The sequence below is a fragment of the Taudactylus pleione genome, unplaced genomic scaffold (genome assembly GCF_031769625.1).
Source record: "Taudactylus pleione unplaced genomic scaffold, aTauple2 ptg000638l, whole genome shotgun sequence".
Taxonomy (NCBI): domain Eukaryota; kingdom Metazoa; phylum Chordata; class Amphibia; order Anura; family Myobatrachidae; genus Taudactylus; species Taudactylus pleione.
In genome coordinates, this window is record NW_028285040.1 from 2,695,001 (window position 1) to 2,717,165 (window position 22,165).

General features: G+C 45.8%; 1 protein-coding gene across 1 annotated transcript in view; it reads right to left on the bottom strand.

Annotated features, from left to right (window-relative positions):
• The window catches only part of ASPNAT (aspartate N-acetyltransferase), a 55,009-nt gene that overhangs the window by 24,069 nt on the left and 8,775 nt on the right, over nt 1-22,165 (bottom strand). The window contains exon 2 of the mRNA XM_088454976.1: nt 21,579-21,743. Within this exon, the coding sequence (XP_088311102.1) occupies nt 21,579-21,743 (165 nt within the window). The remainder of the gene's footprint in view (nt 1-21,578; nt 21,744-22,165) is intronic.

The window sequence follows — 22,165 nt, forward strand, 5'->3', positions numbered from 1 at the left end:
CAAGTTTCCTCCAGATACTCAGTTTTCCCATCTAAACAAGGGGTGTACACAACTGCAGCTGGAGGGCCGCTTATTGCCCAACCCCAATCAAGACACATACTGGTAGGATGAATGGCTACTGCCAGAAATGAGCCCTAGGAGTCCATGTGTGTGTACATGCGGTAGGGAATGTAGATTGTAAGATCCACTGGGCAAGGGCTGATGAGAAGGATTAAATATTCTCTGTAAAGTGTTGCATAATAGGTGGGCGCTACATAAATAACTGTTAATATGTAAATCCCTATACATTGATTATTGGCAGATCCTAAAGGTGGTGGTAGGGGGTTGGGTAGGAGATCCCGGCGTTCGTGATGCCGCTGGTTAGAATACAGACACCCATAAGGAGAGAAGGTAAGACTAACACATACCCCTATCCCTCGCCCCCTAGTGCATAAACCTAACCTCACTCCCCTCCCCCTAATCCTAACCTTCTCCCTAATTCCTAACCCCGCACCCTAACCTTCCCCCTAACACCCAATACTTACCTTCAGGATGGCGGCGGTGGGGATTCTGCTGTCGGGATATTGGCGGCGGTATTTCGCCCGTCGGCATCCTGCACGCCGGGATGCTGGCTACCTCCCGTGGTAGGTGGCAGGAGTATGCAATGGAGGTTAGTCCACACGACTGATAAACTTAACCAGGGAATGGTTTATTAACTGGTAGAAAGCAGATGCAGAATGACACAGGGTTAATGCAATATGCAGTAGGTACAGGATGCAAGTATATCCAGTTGCCGGCAGGAGCGTTCAGGGTGATGCTAGGCATTGTAGTGTGCCTATAGGCACACACTAAGTGGTAATTGGGGGTCTGTGGCCAGTATCCGTTAATGAAGACACTCAGAGGCACATCCTATACAGAGGGCATTGAGAGGAAAAAGATGCGTGGAGAACCGCGCTTGCACGTATCGCGCTTCTGACTAGAGGTTGCGTCTCCGCAGCTCCGGGTGTTAGTGTCGGAGTGGTAAGATACAATGTGCAGAATGCTCTAACATTACTACTGTCCTGATAATTTTGTCCATTCGGGCGATGGTGCACAATGTATGTACAGATTTCAGCAGGTTATTGAAGATTTCTCAGGATGTACTGATAAAACGAGCGCCATGGGATAAAGGTTGCTGCACAGGGAACCGTGCCATCAGAATAATAATAATAATAATACAGTGCTTATCCCCCACATTCACTGCAGCATGATGTGGCCAGTGTGTAACTCCCTACTGTGTTATCGCTACCCTCATTCCTCACCCATGTACAGAGAAGGCCAGCAGTGATCAGGTGATGTAGTGGGTTGTATAGACAGACCTGGCATTATCTCTGGCGTGAGGTGTCCGGAAGGCTGCCTCTTCTCTATTGCTAAAATGTCCAACCCTCCCTGTAAGCGATCCCTACGGTGCATTACTGCTTGTTAGGTTTGACTGTGTTCACATTGTGACTGTTCTTGATTTCTGCTGCTGTGTCAGCGGATCTTTTATGTACAGCCTGTTGTTTTCACTCTGCCCAAATAACAAGTGTGAAATAGGAACACCACACAGTGCAGCACCATTACAGCGGTTACAATCTTTGGGAATGTTTCCTGGTGGTTTAATGAAAGTTGCTGCAGCTAGTCTGCAGGGGATCGGTATGAAAGGTCCGGCGGTTCAAATCCCGATGCCGGCAGACCGGCAGCAGTGAAGACCCCGACAGTTACAAAAGGTAAGTATAACTAACTCTACCCCTCCCTCCCTTAACCCTCCTTTAGGGGTGCCTATCCCTAACACCCCTTCCCCACAGCCTAAACCTAAGTCTCCCGCCGGGGGGGTGCCTAACCTCCCCTTCCCCTAGCCTAACCCTCCCGGGGGGTGCCTAACCCTAAATCCACCCCGGGAGCCCCCCCCTGCGGCGGTCCATGCCCGGCTTACCTTTGTTCGGTATGCCGGGCTTCGGGCTCCCGGCGTAGGGATAATGATAGGCGTCGGGATTTCGACGGCCATCATTAGACCCCTTCCGGGATTTGACAGTCGGGAGGCCGGCGGTCAGCATTTCGACCGCCGGCTTCCTGACTGTATGCCACTGCAGAACCCAGTCTCTGATTCAGACATGGATGCAGGGAAAGCACTGGCTGCAAGTGTCCGATGGATTTCCTCTGCACTGTGTGCCGCAATGGCAGAGATGCATGGAGATCCATGGAATTTCAATGGGCAGTTCTGGACTGTAAATGGGGGGGGGGGGGGGAATGAGAAGATCGGTGGTCAGTTGGCGACACTCCACAGGTGAAATGTCCGATGGACCGGAAAATGGTGCGCTGATAGAGCGTCTTGTATGCACATTAGCGGAAGTGTGCTACAGCCGGTTGGCATCTCAATAGGATGCCCATTACAAATGGCAATACCATCAAGACACAGTAGCAGGTGCGCCAAAAGATGCAGCCAATACTGCAAATGCATTCACCCCTCACTGTGCTTAGTGTCCCTCCTGTCATTAGAAGTCTGCTCCCACATCAGACAATATTATTATTTATTGCAGAATCAGATTAATGTGAGTATATGTCCATGGAGCAGAACGTTGCAAAACCCGTCTTCAGACAAGTTTCAATCGAAGCTACTGTACTGGTCTTTAACAGTTACTCTGAATGATACTGAGAAAATCAAAAGCAAATTGCTGTAATTCACATGTTCTCAAAGTCAGTCCTCAGGACCCCAAACAGTGCATGTTTTCTAAAGCTGGCCACACATCTAAATATTATCTGTCCAACCAGCCAACTAGTCAATTGGTTGGAATGAAAATCTGGTAACGTATGGGAGTAAATGATGATCAGCAATTTGCTCCCAAACGCCGGAAAATAGCCAAAAACTGTCGTGTGTTAAATGTTTGATCTAAACCATTTGTTCAAACTTGTCTGACGACCATTTTCATCTGTTTTCTGGCATTTATGAACAAATTGCTGATCATCATTTACTCCCATACGTTACCAGATTTTCACTCCAACCAATCAACTAGTCGATCGTTGTCTGATCGTCCTGCATGTGCTGGATGTTCGATATCGAACATCCAGCACATACACCAACCCCCCATCGACTACAACAACCCGCGATTAACGATTGCGGGCCCCTATAGTAATCAGGCCAACCTGGTTGAAATCGACCAGGTTGGCCTGAATGCACGGGTGATTGTCGTTATCGACCATCCTTGCCCACACATCGCCCATCGTTTGAAGGGGCCAGAAACGGGTCGATTTGAATGATATCGACCAGGGAAATCTGACAGTGTGTACGCATCATTAGTCTCACAAGTAAAATAATTAGCTCCACCTGTGGATCTTTTAACATGTGTCAGTGAATAATGAATACACCTGTGCCCCTGCTGGGTGACCTGGAAAATGTGACCTGTTTGGGGTCCTGAGGACAGAGTTTGAGAACCACTGCTGTAATTCATCAAAAACTCCAGCTATAAGTTGTTTTTTTTAATTGACTTGTCCTTAGAGCTGCCTCTCCCCTTCTATACAGGAAGTAATTATATTTTATGCGGGTGATTTACTTACGGCCTCATTAACATCTTAGGGGGGGGGCGATTAACTTACAACACACAACAGCCAGTTACAATACTACCGGCATTGCAAGCATTCCTGCACACCTCTATGGGATGCGAGGCACACCTTGCCATTTGGTTGGATCCAATATGCCATTCCAGGAACACAGCTAGGTTTTTTCTGCCTACATTCCGGAACAAATATAACAGAGGTGAAGTTTTCTGTGTCTATACTTTGGTTAGCAATTAACAGGCACAATTAACTCTGCAGCTTAGAATGACTAATCTATATCTCTTGAATGCTAAGCGCTGAGTAAATGAGTGTACAAGATTTCCTGTGCTTGACTTAATCTTCCAGCTGAAAATCTAGGCACAGGTTCAAAATATTAATTTTTATTTTGTTTATGTAAAGAAATATAAATGTTGAGTTTTTCTTGAAAAAAGGATGAAACAAAAATATGTATTTTTTTTCTAACTTCATTTCCTGGTCCCTCAAACTTAATACAGGACCTGCTTTGTATAAAGAAAGCATTAATAGCATTCATAGATGTAGTTTTATAATTGGACGCAATTGTGTCATTCTTGACGCAACGCAAGTCCTGATTGTTAACGTTAGACCAAGCAGAGAGCTCCCATTCATTCCTATGGCAGTGCCCACTAGTGATCTGCCATTAGGGTTGGGGGCCGGAGGTGCACACTGCCCCCGGGGACCGGTGTATTTGCAATGTCGGCTCCTTCACTGTGTCAGGAGCAGAGTGCTGCACGCAGGGGCGTATCTATAATGGGTGCAGGGTGTGCAGGGAACACAGGCCCTTGGGTCCAGGGGGGTCCACACCACACACCCTGCACCCATAATATTACTTACCTCTCCGGAGTCCCACGTTGATGCGGGGATCTGGCGCTGTAACACGACTGGAAAATGGCCACGGCGGCCATTTTCACATCGTTTGCGTAAGCGCAGTACAGGGAAAATGGCCGCCGCAGCCATTTTTTTCGGTGACCTGTGCATTCATTGTAGACTCTGGGCACACTCTAGTGCCCAGAGTCTATAACTCCGGCGTTGGCCGCGCACAGCTCAGTGCGCTGCCGGTCGGAGAGGAGGGGGCCCGTGTCGAAGACTGCACACGGGCAACCTCCTCTCTAGAAACGCCCCTGGCTGCACGTAATGCTACAGTGCAGCAAACGGCTCCTGTCACTAAGGAGGAGTCAACACTTTGTGTGATACCCAGATGGAGCCGGCACCCCCCTTGTGACGCCACTGTCTGTCCTTGGCCTCTCCTCTTCTTCCACTACACCTCTTCCATTGGTGAGTTTGTCAGCCTCCAGTCTCCAATATTACCTGTATGCTGATGACAACCAATTTTTTGCTCACTTCCACTGACCTAGCCCCTTCTGTCCTCTCCAATATCATTTGCTGCTCCTAAAACTCAGCCTCGCTAACACTGAATGTATCATCTTTTTCCCGCCAAAACTTCCTCCTCATCGCACCTTTTCCTCTCTGTTGACAGTACCTCCCTTTCCCCTGGGAACGCCCCCAGAGTGAGACAAGTTGGGGGGCAGGGTGCAGTACTGCATCTGAGCACACTGGGCAGATGCTCAGAGCCCCACGATCCTAGGGTCCTTCAAGCAGGGGCGGGCTGGGCCTGGGGGCATCTACATGGAGTGTGCGGCCACTAGCTCCTTGCATAGGGCAGCCGGCTGAGAGGCAGACAGAGAATGATGCTCCCCGGCCCCTCGGATTGTGAATTACACACAGAGTGGCCAGGTAACATTTTCTACCTGCCCCCCAGCCTGCAGCCAGACAGTGAATAGTGGTCAGCATGCTGATTGATGGATGGCTGGAGCTTTCCACCAATCAGAGTGCTGACAGTCATTCACTGTATGGAAGCATGTGGAGAGATGGCACATGACAGCAGGAGGGGCAAGTTATGAATTTATTTATTTTTTTTACATTTTGGGTCTAATTTTTTTTTAATTTGTGTGGGTGGAAGGGGAAGGAGTCCGATCTGGGGGTCTGATTTTATTAATTGGGGAGAGGGGGCAGTGGGTGTCCAATCTTAGGGGCCCCAGTGCACTGCTTTGTCCAGGGCCTACATTGCTGTCAAGACGGCTCTGCAGGGGTGCGGTGGACATAGCATAGTTAGTGTGTGTGTGAGTTGGTTGCACCTTTCCTACATAGATCCAAGCCCAATTATGTTAGATTTATATGAAAAATACCCCTCTCTCCTTTACAAATGAATGTAGGAAAAAATGTATTCAAAAATTACATGAACAAAATCATATAATTCATTCACAAGCATTGAAGAAACCTTCAGAAGTGATCATGCAATCAGCCAATCAGATGCTGCTCTCATAATCATCCTCTTGTATTTGCACCAGGCCCAGGCCCATACAATTAATACAGCCACTGACAGGTGACAAGTGCACCACCATATCATCCTACGGACGAAGCTATAAACTTTATTTTTTTGTGAGCAAGCACAGAACAAATTTGCATATTTTTTGTTAAACAAATTGGTATATGCTCATCTCAGCATGTACCCCATTATAGCTAATCAGAATTATTTTATACATCATAAATATATTAATTGGCCAAATTATTATTTGATTATTACCAACTATTACTACCCATTGTGCTAACAGTAAAGCAGCTAGTGTTATAATGGCATACTGTGATAATAACTCTGTGTTACCCTGAGCACTAAGCACGCTACCCATAACTAGTTATTCAGAGGAACCTGGCATTACCAAGGTGTTTATCTACACTACAGGCATATCCTGCATCCTACTCCATCTGTACTCTCTGCAACAATAAAACCCTCAAAAACAATGAACTTTATTTTCCATGATGTTTGCTCTGTGTCTTATATTTGTAGCTACTGCATTACATTATAGCACGAATACGGATTTACTTACAAATGGTGACTGGCCTCATTTATCACACACGGTCGCAGCAAGCGGTTATTTCCCACACATAATGTAGTCAGTGATTATAGGACAGTATAATTTCCTCTCTGTCCATAGAGTGACAACAGGACTTCAGTAATGCAGTAGAAGCAGGATTTCTAGAGGGGGGTTTCCAAATGCCTGATATTAGAGCGAGTGTGGCCAGTCCATGAAGAGGGCATAATTAGCACTTATCCAGCTTTAATATGCGTCATACAAAGTGTATTGTGTGTCATAATTCCAGCATATACAGGATCACAGTAACTCATTTGATGCGGCCGTAAGCCATCCTGCCTGAGCTGAATGGTTTTTATTTTAGATTTGGGCACCATTCCAGGGCATGGGAGCAAGTCCAGGAGTCAGCTGGAGCAGCAGAAGAACCTAGCACTGCCCTGGACATATATGTAGATATTGGGCTCTATAGCAGTGCATCCCTAATAGTGCATGTTTTCCAGATCTCCTAGTTGGTGCACAGGTTATTTATTACTGGCTGATACATGTTAAAAGATCCACAAGTGGTGCTAATTATTTCATTTGTGATACTGAGAAGTACATGTAGCACTAGTAAAATTCTATTCTATTACTATTTCTACTGTGGTCATGGTATGTGCTGGGGAGTGGGGTTTCCAGGCAGATGGAAACCCCCCCTGCGTTTGCCTATGACATTATAGAAACTCACACTGCACTACAACTCGGACAGTGCTTGAGAACATGAGAAGAGCATGCCCAGCTACTTCTCTTGGAACATCCGGGAGACTCCCGAATTTTACTGAGTTCTACCACACTCCCAGAAGTATATTGACTAAAGGTCAATTTCAAATCGATCAACACCGATGATGTGTTTCCGGGGCTAAATCACATTTATTACCAGACAATTTTTTATTTGTTTTTTAAGTATTAGTGCCAAATCACACACTGACACACACACACACACACACACAATGTTGAATGATTTTAAACAGATTAAAAGCGACTTTTAGTAAATATACCCCCAGGAGAGCATATCAGCGCTCCCGGGTGACACTTATACCCCTTTTACACCAGAGCAAAAACCTGGGTTTTTGCTGGGTCTACCCGGGTCGCAGCTCAGTGTAAAAGGGTCCCTGAAAAATAACCTGGGTCAAGTGACCCTGCAATCCAACCCAGGTAGCTACCAGGGTTGGACCCAGGATGGACCCGGGTAATGGTGCAGTGTAAACGGTGCAACCCGGGTTATCTGACCTGGATCATGCCTAAAATGAGCTGATTGGTGGTTGTGGAGCATTCACCTCCCACTTTTTATGACCTTGCAGGTTTAGCAGGGCAGACCTGGGAGTAACCCAGATGAAAGGTGCAGTGTAAATGGGTCTGACCTGGGTTGGAACCATGTCCAAAAACCCAGGTCGGACCTGGGTTTTTGGTGGAAAAGAGGTATTAGTAAAGTGCTAATACAAGGGACTGGAGTATGCGATTCCTGCTGAAATCATGTCATCGTTGCTCCGTGCCCGCTGTCTACAGATACGATATCCAGCACTGCGCCCCTGGAATCTTCCACCTTCATGGATCTCCAGGAGGGACCATCTTCAGGAGGAGGTAAGTATGTGTTGGAAATAAGGTCATTGGTGTTGATTTACAATAGTTAATCTGTCAATAATGCTGGCCAGACTTGCAGCGATCCTGCCACTCGGGCCATGGTGACTCTTATAGGTGGCCAACTGGACAAGAAACAGCGGCTCAGAGCATAAGCTAAGCATCTGGATATGTACCGGCACCTTTAGAACCTGTTACCGCATTCCACTGATTGAAGCCATCTTCCAGCTCTATTTATCAACATGCCCGATAATAATCAATCTGAATTTTACCACATCTCCTCCTTAATTTCACTGTGCACTTTCACTAATATAACCCATTATTTGTCATAAACAGTTTGCTACCAAATAAATGGATACAGTGTATGGTCCATTGGAAAAATAAAGGCAATAGTAAACCTATGCACCATTTTCATTAGTACACCACTTTCTTTAGGGGAAAGTAAACATTCCATTATAAAACATCATATCCTTATTATAGCCTGGGGCTCATACTTCATGGCAAAGGTTATTTAGTAAGTTTGTATTTTTACACTGTTCAGAGTTGATTTTAGGTGAGGCAGACGGGATTACAGGTGTTTGAAACCCTTTTGGAGGTAAGAAATAATTTAGGAAAATGCGTTGGGTAATTGCGGATGAGATGCTGAGGTAGATTTACTAAAGTGAGAGTGTTTAGCAGTGGAGATGTTGCCCATAGCAACCAATCAGATTCTACTTAACATTTAACTAGCACCTTCGAGAAGATAATAGCTATAATCTGATTGGTTGCTATGGGCAACATCTCCACTTCTAAAAAAAAAAACCCTCTCACTTTAGTAAATAAACCCTGTTAGTTACGTATGGTCTGCTGGAGAAGCAGTCGTCCACTTTAATCGCCCAGTGTGTACGCACCTTTAGTGTGTGTGACCAGGAGGCCACACTCTAAGTGACAGGCCAGGAGCCAGGACACAGGAGGGACTAGTTATTTAAAGTAATGGTGGCTCTGCTGCCTCTGCCCGCCTTTTATCGTATTTGGTCCCCATGCAACGAGGCTGAAGTTAGCTTCTCATTCGGCCAGCTTCTTATTCCAGCTCCAGCTTCTTATTCAGAACATGTTCTATTAAAACATTTTTATCAAGCAGAATCAATAAGCTTAATTGAATAAACAAAATATGGTATCTATTACACAAATTTCAATTGTACTTTGCTTGGCCCACAAAGCTTTTGGGCATAAAATATGGTGGTAAAGTGGGCACAAGAACCAGATTTTCTATATTTGAATAAGTAGCTGTAGTTGTGCAAGGGTTAACTAGCCTTGGGCAGCAAATTTGACACTTGGAATCCACAGAGGGGGTCACTTACATATGACCCATATACAATTGGCCTTGCCCAACAAGGTTTAGGGCATTAAAGTGGGCACAGGCACCAATTAATACATTTGAATAAGTAGCTGTAGTTCGGCAAGGGTTAAAGAGCCTTGGGCAACAAATTTGACACTTGCAATCCACAGAGGGGGGTCACTTACATATGACCCACTTGCAATTGGCCTTGCCCAACAAACTTTTGGGCATGAAATAGGGTGGTAAAGTGGGCACAGGGACCAGATTTTCTATATGTGAATAAGTAGCTGTAGTTGTGTATATGATTCTATAGCATAAAAAATTTGGATCACAGAACGGACACATTTAAGATATGAATTTTGGAGACTAAGAATACATGAAGGGATGTAGTCGGTATCCTGGTGTGTGGTATACCCAGAGCCGGCCCTAGGCATAGGCATTATAAGCAAATGCCTAGGGGCGACTGGAATGCCCAGGGGGGATCCGACGGCTCTACTGCTGCCCTCCCCGCGCCGCGATCGGAGCTCAGCGTTTGGCCAGGTCACACACCAGGATACCGACTACATCCCTTCATGTATTCTTAGTGAATAAGATCATTCTGACAGGGCAGCAACTAGGGGGGGGGGCTGGAGGAGCATGTGCTCCGAGTGTGCCGCTGCACCCGGCGCCAGTGTCCTCCAGCTCGGCAACGCAGGGGGGGCTCCAAGCCAGACGCCCGCTGAGATGTTATTAAAGGCGGGCACCCGGCTCCTTCCCTGCAGCGTCACGGTAGCCGGAGGCTGGAGCTCTCTCCTGAACTCCAGCTTCCGGCTCTCCCCACGGGCACTATAGGAGAGACATCATGATGTCTCTCCCATAGTTCCGAGGAGCAGCCGGGCAGACAGGACGGCGGTGGATGCAGGAGCGGGGATTAAGGTGTTTTTTTCTTTGTATAAGCGGCACTATAGGCAGGGGTGTAGCGTGGAGGTCATGCTCCAGGCGCCATCTACGACAGAAGGCGCTGAATGGGGGTATCAATCAGACAGCAATCACTTTTTTAATATACCGCCGGGGATCAGTCCCCGGCAGAGTGGAGACTAAACAATAGCTTAGCCGTATGCATCCCTCTATCGTGGGTGCCTGCGGTCCTGCTTCTACGGTGCTTAAGCAGTCCTCCCAGGGCCCGCCTTTCCTCCTGCACCCAATCACGATGCCCCTTTGAATGATAACCATGGGTCACGCCGGGCATGCCCCTCCTCCCAGCATCAGAGTGACGCAGGACCGCTCCGGGCAGCCCCATCCTCCCAGCATCAGAGTGACGCAGGACCGCTCCAGGCAGCCCCATCCTCCCAGCACCAGAGTGACGCAGGACCGCTCCGGGCAGCCCCACCCTCCCAGCATCAGAGTGAAGCAGGACCGCTCTGGGCAGCCCCATCCTCCCAGCATCAGAGTGAAGCAGGACCGCTCCGGTAGCCCCATCCTCCCAACATCAGAGTGACGCAGGACCGCTCCAGGCAGCCCCATCCTCCCAGCATCAGAGTGACGCAGGACCGCTCCGGGCAGCCCCATCCTCCCAGCACCAGAGTGAAGCAGGACCACTCCGGCAGCCCCATCCTCCCAGCATCAGAATGAAGCAGGACCGCTCTGGGCAGCCCCATCCTCCCAGCACCAGAATGAAGCAGGACCGCTCTGGCAGCCCCATCCTCCCAGCATCAGAATGAAGCAGGACCGCTCTGGGCAGCCCCATCCTCCCAGCATCAGAGAGATGAACTGGGCCTGGACTAGAGGAGCCAACACTTCTCTGACTGCAGAAGCTCATGCAGCCAAACAGAAGCTGACACCCAAGGGAGAGGTGAGCGCTCAGCACCTGCACATAGCTGTGATAGTCTGCAGCAGTGCAGACTTCAGAAGAGCTCATATTGGGAGGTGGGCCTGACCAGGGGGTATACTGAAGTCTGAGGTAATACTGTGGAAAGATGTGACTCTTTAGCAGCTGGGGGGTGGGGGTGGGGGCTTTCAAAATTGTGCTATGGGGCCCTAACGGTTCTAGTTACACCCCTGCTAGCATCCATTCTTTCACTGGGGGCGCAGCTCTTCCTGGGCCTATACTACCCCCTGACTGTTCAGCTCTTGAGCACCTCTTCTCATCCTCCCTGTTTCATTAATTCTGCAGCTAATTAATTTGTATGTAGAATTCTTTCTCCTCCCTCCCTCCCCCAGTGTGCATTCTTCTATCACCTCCCCCCTCATGATTTGTACTTACAATCATGATGCTTTCTTTTTCCCCACTCTGACTGGGAAGCAGGCGGACGCAATACCGACCTCCCGCTTCCCGACTGCTTAATCCCGGCAAGGGTTAAATGACAGGTGTCAAAATCCCAACGCCTGTCATTTTACCATACCTGGGAGACTGGGGGGGGGGGGGGGGGATTTAGGGTTAAATTATACTGATTCCCACTGACTGTCTCCCTTTACTTTTTATCATATCCATACCACACATTCTTCTACAATTAGCCCTAATTATATACCTTTTCCCTGGGTAATGTCTAAATCCCCTTCCCGGAGAGGACCCTGAAGTCATCAGCCAGTGTCCAGCGTCATTCCCTACCATCCAAGTGGGCATTGTCGAAGCTGGATAATTGGCTGAGACAAGATCAGCTAAAAATTAGATCGAAACAACGCCATCTTGTGAATGGCCGCAAGACACCATCTTGAAAATGACATCTACAAGATGCCATTTTGCGAATGGCCGCTCAGCGCCATTTTAGCTAAACTCACACTTAAGTACATATGGCGATGCTATTATTAGCATCATGCGATCGCATATTTTACCATACCCCATACACACATTAATACACACAGTTGCGCTGTTAACATGTCGCACATTAGCGAATGCATAATACCCCGCATGCAAACCCTGTGTATTAGCTTTATGCGTATGCATCTGCCCCAAGTTAACTAGCGTCTTTTCCCAAACCCCTAATACTTACACACTGCACATTCACGTAAAAGGTTCCATAGCTTCAAATTTTATTCATTTAGTACTAATGCTGTGAAATAAAGGCAATTTGGTATCTTAGGTTTAATACATGATAAGTAAACCGTGTTTGGTGTTGTACTGATCTGCACTTTGTCAACAGCTTTCCGGTATCATCGGTGTGAAGATCGCAACATGCATTCTCAACTTATGAACCATAGAGAGTTAAAACACCAAAATGTACTTTGTAAAATCAACAGCTTAGGTTTGCATGAGGCGGGAAAATGGGAGACCATTTGAATCAACCTGTTAAATGTCCTGTAACAGAAGCACCGTGATGGAGAACCAATGGGATTGCAACAAACCTCTCTATTGTATAGTCTATTTCTGTAAGGGTATATATATGTGTGTTCAGATCCCAATCTGGAGTCTTCATGCTTATGCTGTTGATGGAGGTTTCTTGTTGATGCCGGAATCTGGTCCCAGAGCGCGTGCGTATGTATAACTGTACCTTGGGTCTGTATAATTTCTTTGCGCTAAATTGTATTTAGATTACAGCGTGTAACTATCTGTACTTTGCTTGAATAATAACCTTTGTGCGTTGAAAACATATTTTCTCAAAGTCTGAAGGCATTTATTTACTGTATGACTGCGTACGCAAATAGCGTCAATTTTAGAAGGTATAGGCAGGTTTTTAGAAGGTATAGGCATGAGCGTATAGAGGTTTAAATTCAGTATCCTTAGCATAGAGGGGGAATATAACCTTGCGGTGAGCGTAGAGAGCCCGCGAGGGGACAACTTACTTGCTTAGCTGGCCTTAATAGGCATGAACGGCACTTCCGCCCTCATTACTATGGGGGTATTACTATTGTATATGGGCACTACTACAGGGGCATTACTACTGTATATGGGCACTACTACAAGGGCATTACTATGGGGGTATTACTACTGTATATGGGCACTACTACAGGGGCATTACTATGGGGTTATTACTACTGTATATGGGCACTACTACAGGGGCACTACTACTGTATATGGGCACTACTACAGGGTCATTACTATAGGGGCACTACTACAGGGGCATTACTATGGGAGCACTACTACAAGGGCATTACTATGGGGTATTAATACTGTATATGGGCACTACTACAGGGGCATTACTGTACGTGTGTGTGTATATATATATATATATATATAATATATAATGTAGGGGGCACCAAATTGGCTAGGGCCGGCTCTGTGTATACCGCCGACCAATATACCGATGCAAGAACCCCAAAGGTAAGTATCCGGGAATAGTGGGAGTTTTGGGATTAGGGTAAGGCACCAGGGGCAGGGTTAGGTTTATGGGGTTGGATTTAGGCACTAGGGAGAGGGTTAGGCAAAAAGGGGGGATGGTTAGGGTTACGGTGTGGGGAGAGGTAGGTTATGGTACTTACATTATCTTGTCGGGATTCTGTCAAGATGCCGCTGTTGGTACTCTGACCGTCACCATCCCGACCAATGGGATCTCATACCCAACCCTAGATAAATGTGGTCAAACCCCTGCACAATTACAGCTTCTTATTCAAAATGACAATATCTGGTGCCTGTGCCAACTTTACTGCACTATTCATGCCTAAAAGCTTGTTGGGCAAGGCCAATTGCAAGTGGGTCATATGTAAGTGACCCCCTCTGTGGATTGAAAGTGTCAAATTTGTTGCCCAAGGCTAGTTAACCCTTGCACATCTACAACTTCTTATTCAAATGTAGAAAATATGGTCCCTGTGCCCACTTTACCACCCTATTTCATGCCCAAAAGCTTTGTGGGCCAAGCAAAGTACAATTGAAATTTGTGTAATAGATACCATATATTGTTTATTCAATGTAAGCTTATTGATTCTATTTGATAAAAATATTTTAATATAACATGTTCTGAATAAGAAGCTGGAAACTGAATAAGAAGCTAACTTCAGCCTCGACCCCATGCACGCATTTTTATTTTCAAAGAGACTCTCATTCTGGAATCAGGACTTGCTTCACTCTCAGAGCCCGGTGCTAGCAGGTGCAGTCTCTGAGCGCTCAGGTCCAGGACTCCTCTCAAACGGCCGCTGCAATGGTCCAGGCTGGCCAACCCCAGCCTTCTTTATACACTGCGACATCACATCTCCCGGCCCAGCCGCTCATACAAACCAAAGGAGCTGCAGCCCGCACCTAGTAACTAAATGGCACGGTGAAGGCAGCTGTGTCAGGGACACAGTCTGACTGCCAGAGCCCGAACTTAAATTTGCATGTCACTGGCCGGGTGAGGGTGCCCTCCTATATGTACCTTCCTATATGTGGGGCTCTACTCGGCTGTGTGACCAGAGTATCTGTAGAACCAGGACCTGCTAATATCCAAAAACCAGATTAATATTCTTCTGCAATCCCAGCACAGTTCTTGTAATAATCATTAATTAAATAACGTTAGTCTGTATGCACCAAAGGGTTCCAGAGTTAGTAAATAAGTTAGTGGTGTTAATATTTGATCCAAGATAATCCTCGTTTGAACTCACCACTAAAAGGTGCAGGTGATTTGTAGAATCAGATTATACGATATATTTAGATATACAGTATATTTTGGTGATACTTTAAACTGCACTCAAAAGAGCCTCCTGAGAGTTGCAATGTACGAGCCCTGCCTACATGCACTATAGGAAATTGTTAGCCGTTGAAAGTGACTGATCGCGTTATTATTGAATAGGTCAGTAAATGTCTCAGTGGTGAAACTCAAGCTCGGAGCTAGCGGACAGGCAGCCAATCAGGAGCTGCCACTGCTGACTGGCTGCCGGTCTGATTGCCTCGCGAACGGCTGCACCGTCTCTCCATGTCTGCCTGCTGGTGCGCCAGCTGCAATCAGCTGGCACCAAATCAACACCGCTGCCACTCGGGCCCCCCTCAGCGTCCCAAACTGGACCGGCCAACCTTATGTGTGCGACTGGGTGCAGAGGGAGCGTCGGGTCACAGAAGCAGCTAGGACACTGTATCGGTTGCACCCCTTCCACCCACGGTAGTGACCCGTAGGTGCAGGGGGAGACCCCAGCCCTCCCTCTACACCTAAGTGCCAGGCCTCGCTCCGCAGCCCCAACCCCCCCCCCCCCTTCCCATCTGCACCCTCCTCACTCCCCTTGACTTACCTGCTCCGTGATCGTGTCCTCCCAATCGGCTCAGTCGCCAGCTCTCCTCATTGACTAATACTGGGAGGGGGAGTGGCCGCCTCCTCCCAGCATCAGTCAGTGAGGATGGAGCAGACCGGGAGAGGAGGTGTGCCTGCCCTGTGCAGCACGACCACGGAGCGGCCACCAAGTAAGACGACGAGAAGGAGGTGAGGATGGTGCGGGGGCCCGGACCGAGGGGGGGCCCTTGAAAATGTTGCTATGGCATCGTGGCCCGGAGTGCGCTGTTCTCATAGCAGGGTTTCACGGGCTACGCCCGTATAAAACCCTGCTATCTATCCTCTTCATGGACTGGCCACCTGCGTTTGCCACTGTATGGGGCCCCCCTAGGTCTAGTGATGCCCCTGCCAGCTAGTATAAAATGAGCATGACTGTTCGGTTGACACATGCTGATCCATAATGTACTTTGTTTTTACATGCAAATCCGTATATATCGGATGTAGGACTGGGAGTTGGTAGAGACAGTCAAGAAAACAACTGAAACAACTAGAATTATATGTACCATTGGCTGTTACTGAACTACTACATGATAAAAAAAAATTGCTTCAAAGTGACAGTAAATTTGAAATCTCTATGCTCTATATTCAGGACTTCTAATTATACAGCAGCATGCAGGTTTATAACTCCCCTGGAGTGATGAAAAACACAAATGACATGGTATTATATTATAGGAAGTCTAAAGAGGCTAATAATATTCAAGCCTTGCATTCAATTTTGAATACAGTAGTAACTCTACTGTCTTAAGACCAGATGAGTGTAAAACATGACAAACAGCAGTGAATGCACTTTATATATATCACAAAAAAGTATTCATCTATTACTGGTGCCAGGACACAGAACTCAATGGCTGGAAACCGAATCCATGAAGTCAATAGACCGATTATCACGAAGGAATCAGCCAATCTAATTTATGCCACGTTATTCATACATATTGTCCAATTACCGCAAAGTGTTTTTTTTTCTTTAAATGCTAGTGTCCTTCCATTAGAGGCAGCCATTTTGTAGGATGAAACAAACAGGCTGCAGTGTAATTTCATCATATGTTTTCCTTGGAAACCAGTGGAATCACAGTGAGAGAAGGCAGCCATTTTGTGAGATGGAACAATGATAATGACACTAATTCATGAATAATATAAAAGGTAGGGAGAAGTACAGGCTAAAAACACTTTGTAGTTGGCCTCTTTTGATAAGTGAATATATAATATGGGTTGGGTACGGGATGCCGATGCTCGGGAACCCAGCAATCAGAATCCCGACGCCGGCATCACGACAGGGTTAGGATACAGACACGTCGGTCAGTATCCTAACCCTCCCACTTTCCCTAACTATCCCCAGTGCCTAAACCTAACCTCCCCCTAAATCTAACCCTTATCCTCACCCTCAGCCCCGTACTTACCAGTCAGGATGCCAGCGATCGGGATTCTGACAGGTGTCGGAATTACAGTGCTGGCATTCTAAGCGCCAGCATCCCGACTGTCAAGATATTGACCAGATCCCTATAATACAATAGCTCCGCTAAGCATAGCTGCTATCTCCTTAAACCCCATGGTGCAGGCGGAATGTAATTAGCAGACTGGTGGACGGCATGCCACCAGTCTGAATCCCAACGGTGGAAGTCCGACACAAGACTTAAGATAGGTGTCGAAACACCAACACCTATCTTAATCCCGACGCCGGAATACAGACAAAACGTCAGCTCGAAGGAGCTAAACCAGAGGTGTATTAGCCGCGTGGAGGGGGGAGGGTTTAGGCAGCATAGTGGGGTTGGCATTAGTTTTTTTTTTTTTTTGGGGGGGTGGTTAGGGTTAGGCATCCCTAGGGGGTTTAGGGTTAGGCACTAACAGGAATGGTTAGGCTACAAGAAGGGAGGATTAGGGGGAGAGTAAGTATACTTAGCCGACCCCTGTCGGGATACCGACCATCAGGATGCCTCTGTCGGTATTTTGACAGGAGGCATCCAGACAGCCGGTATTACATAACTAGTTGCCTGCAAGGAATGGGTATTTTATTACATTGGGCAAAGTGTGCCTAAAGATTCTCTTCTTCATAATTGAACTGTAAGGTCCAAAATGGTTTCCATTAAAAGTGTAAATAGAGACCCACGGCCCTAGTGTTTTTACGGTTGTAAAAATATCTAACATCTCTTTTCCACCGCAAAATGAAAATCTTGATTTTTCTTTTAGCACTGTTCCACAAAAACAGGCCCATTATGTACTATGTACAATGATCACCCTGGCTTCCTACTATCAGTGTTCTGCTCCTAAATGAAAGACACAATCTTGCGGTGTTAACCAATGCACTTTGGTGGACATCTTGTGGCAGCAGGTGGCCGTCCTACACTCTGTAAATGAGGCACAGTGGGGGGGAAGCCATTTTTCATCCCGAACAGACGCTCAGAAGAATTCAGCCTAACAATTCCCTGGGAGCTAATAACATTACTTTGCATAGATTCGTTCATACTACAAAATGGCTGCTTCCGTTGTGTGCGGTTTACAGAGAATTTCACACAATTCTAAATACCTTCATTAAAATCCATTGAGCTTACAGTGTCATAAGCACAAAGGAGACTTAGGCCCGTACTCAATTAGAGGCGAAAAGTCGGACAAGTTTCGCCTGTCCGACTTTCCGCCTGTTTCAGAGGCGATAAGTTTTAGTGCGTGTCCCCGCTTTTCGCCCTATTCAATTCTTAAACACGCGAAAATGGAAAGCGGCGAATGCGGAACAGGCGGAAAGTACTGGCAGAAGTGGAGAAATCAGTCTGCAACTCCCCACAAAAAAGATGCACTAACATAGGGAACCAAAGTAGATGTGTACTAATAGCCCTAATAAAAGTGTTTGGGGTACTTAAGTTGTTTAAATTGCTTCTTATTAGCGTCTTTGCAGAAGTGGTGAAGAATGGCACAAAGCAGTATTTTTGGGTGAATACCAGTACTCCAGTCAAATTTGGAGTACTTGAAAATGGGCGATTGAAAAAATATGCTAAGTGAACTTTTAAAAAACGTCAAAAACGCATCTGCAATCCTAAAAACACCTGACCCCATCCTTACAGCACCCCTAGAAGTCTATTTCGCTAGTTTTTATGCTTTACTTTTTTTGCCCCAAAAATGAAAGTATTTTTTGGGGGTGTTATTTTTTTTTTGCAAGATTGGGCCTTTGGGGGACTGTGCCAAGGGTTCTGGGTCGTTTCCCCACGTTTGCACCCTAAAATAAAGATTTTGCACTCCTTCTCACCTGCTATTCTTAGGAGAATCTTTTTTGCCTATTACATTGAATTGAGTTTCCGCTTAGGCGAATTCCGGCTGGAATTGAATTTGGAGATAAGTTCCCACCACATGAAGAGCTGCAATAGGCAAACCTGTTTGCATATTACGGCTTTTTGGCTCTAATTGAATATGGCCCATAGTGGGAAGCCATAAGAAAGCTGAAATGCATGTAAAGCTGGCCAGGCACTGAACGACAATCATTCAGATCAGCCGATGAAACGATTATTCTAAACAATTATCGTTCAGTGTACGACATGAACAATGATCGTTCACAACCTGAAAATGGCTAAAAAAAAAAATTATCTGGATATTTGGGTTTGATTATAAAACCTGTACGATTATTCCAAACATTGTTTTAGCAGATTCCACGCTGTGCAGGGAAAACGCCTCAATGCAAGTTGCAGTATATAGAGGTGGTCCTCCCTCGTCCATCCACTAGGCCAGTGTTTCCCAACCTCGTTCCTCAATCCACACTAACAGTCCAGGTTTTATGGATGTCCATGCTTGAGCACAGATGGTTAAATCACAATAACTAAGGCACTAATTATGGGGCTATCCTTAAAACCTGTACTGTTAGTACAATAAGGCCCCCCCCCCCCCCTTTCCCAATGCATGCAATATATTGGTTTTGTGCATGTACTATCACATGCTCAGAGTACATGTAGAACTGCAGTAATTACACCTGTCTCCCAGCTACATATTGTGTAGAGGATTATTAAGTGCACCCATATATTAGTTTCAAATCTTTGTACAAGTTAATGAAGGACAGAACAGTGATTGTTCAGTCTTTCATTACATCTTTTAAGTGTGTACCGGCGATCATGCCATGTCCAGGGTGAAGACAAATCGCCCCGAACATCGGCGCAATTGCCGGTCGTTTAGGTGAGTACCCAGCCTTAATGTCTCAGTGACATGACGATATGTACTAGACTATTACTTGAATGGGTCATTTTTCAACCAATCCTCATTCACCTCAGTTTAAAACAACAGACTGTCCTAGAATGAAAGCACAAATGTCAGAGTCATTACATCATACGCACAGCATGCAGACATCATGCCACATAACCAGGCATTACTTCAACATCATGTTCTTTATTGCACCCTACTGTACATCCAGGGAGAGGGCATTTACTTAATATAACCCTGCAAAGATCGGTCTTCTGTCATTATCATGAACGAGAACTGTAAAAATGATTCAAGCGGGTAAAATTTCAAGGTCATACTATTACAGAAGCTTGAATACATTCATAATAAGAAAACCTGTAGAATTATTTTCAAACACAACTCAAATCACTATTTTACCCACAGTGAGTGAGAACGCTCCATTGAACAGTCCATCTCTGCCGTTGGATGATCCTACAGATTTTCCATTAAGGTTTAGGATCAGAATACAAAATACTTACCATTTATCTCCCACTTGTAAATGTGTATATATTAATAAATAACCCCCTGATTTTAGAAATGTTTACCAAGTTCAGAGTAACTCCTTCTAACTGTAATTATGCAATATCTTCTATGTTTTCACAAGTATGGTGCCTTTAATTACACAATAAACAGTTTTGGTTAAATTGAGCAGGTTGATGTACTCGGTGAATCTGTGTGTGGTATCTTAAGTTCTCAGGAAGCTGCATCCAAGGACGCAGCCGCTGGCTTTGGTACATGCTGCAGCTTCCTGGGATGCTGCCCGTCGCTGCCCCAAATTCCAGCAGCATGTCACTCATGCAGCAGATTTTACTGGCACTGCGGGCGCCATAGCAGGACCAGATCTGCAAATGCGCAGTGCGGCTCCTGCAAACATCGGTAGACTACGTAAATGTCAATTTAACGTCCATCTCTGAATCAGGTCCATAATACCAATGTTAAAAAATTATATAATATTATATGTCATAAATCATACTATTAATATCTATATCATTGTTCCCTATAAGCTGCGTGCACCCTGAGGGATGAAGGCGTTAAACATATCTAATAAGGTCTATTTACCAAGCCTTGGATGTTGATAAAGTGAACGTAGATAAAAGTACCAACCAATCAGTTCCTAACTCATTTTTTCAAACACCGCCTGTGACATGGCAGTTAGGAGCTGATTGGCAGGTACTTTATCTCAGTTCACTTTATCTCCATCCAAGGCTTAGTAAATAGACCCTACAACCTAATGAAAACTTTGCCATGCAGAGCCGTGTAGAGAATCTACTGTCCAGTGCAACCCTGCACATCTTAGGGCAGGGGTCTTCAACCTTGGCCCTCCAGCTGCTGTGGAACTACACATCCCAGCATGCACTGCCTCCTTTTTGATATAACAGCATGCTAAAATTAGGGCAGTGCATGCTTTGATGTGTAGTTCCACAGCAGCTGCAGGGCCAAGGTTGAAGACCCCTGCCTTAGGGGGAACCCTGTTCTGCGTTGCCAGCTATTATAATTGGGTAACACATGGAATATAGCGGTTTCATATTACAATCCACAAGCATGCATATATGTGTACCCCCTCAAACACATGCCAGGAAAAAAAATAAAAATGTATACCTACCTTTACTGCATTGTGATCATCCAAGAAATGCGATCGCTGACAGCTCTATCTTGAAGTCAGATATACACAGAAAATAACCACAAAATCGGGACTGGTTTTCCTAGCCTAGACAGGACAGCATGCATGGATATTCCTGGGCTTATTTAAAAAAAAAATAAAAAATGAAAAGATGTCTTTGGCATTTCTCAGCGTTGACTCGAAGCAAGAATTAAATGTCTGGTTTTGGGGTGGAAAAGGGCTCAGCGAAGACAGTTCCTTATACTCACCTGGCTGTTTCATGTAATATTGCTCAATATCAGACATGTCCGTGCGTAGAGCACACTCGAGATGACTGAGGATAATTTTTCTACTGTAGTAATACCTCATGCCCAATAGAAAGACGGGCATACAGCAGGCCAGCGGCAAGGAGTTGGTCACAACAAAGCATATTACTATGGAGATAAGGAAGAAAAATAAACGATACCTGTCAGAAAAGAGAATTTAGTGTTGATTTCGGAATAGAAAAACCCAAACAACAAGAATCAGATAGCACATGTTACATAAGACAAAATACAACAACAGGCGTTTATTAACTAGTGCAATAATTCATTGACATTCATTTCATTGATGGGGGAAGCATTTATTTTCCACTTTCTAAACAGTACCAGAAACAAAACCGCAGCTGGAACGTGATTGGTTGCTGTGGGTTACATGATTTTGGCACAGATGTTTGTGCATCAGTTTTCACAAGTGCCCCAACCACAATATTATGCAAAAATAAATAAAAATGAAGCAGATCATTGTGGCACAAGTAAAACAAGGGTAATATCATTAGAGGCAGATACAGCTAAACAGTTATGTCCCTTCCAGACTT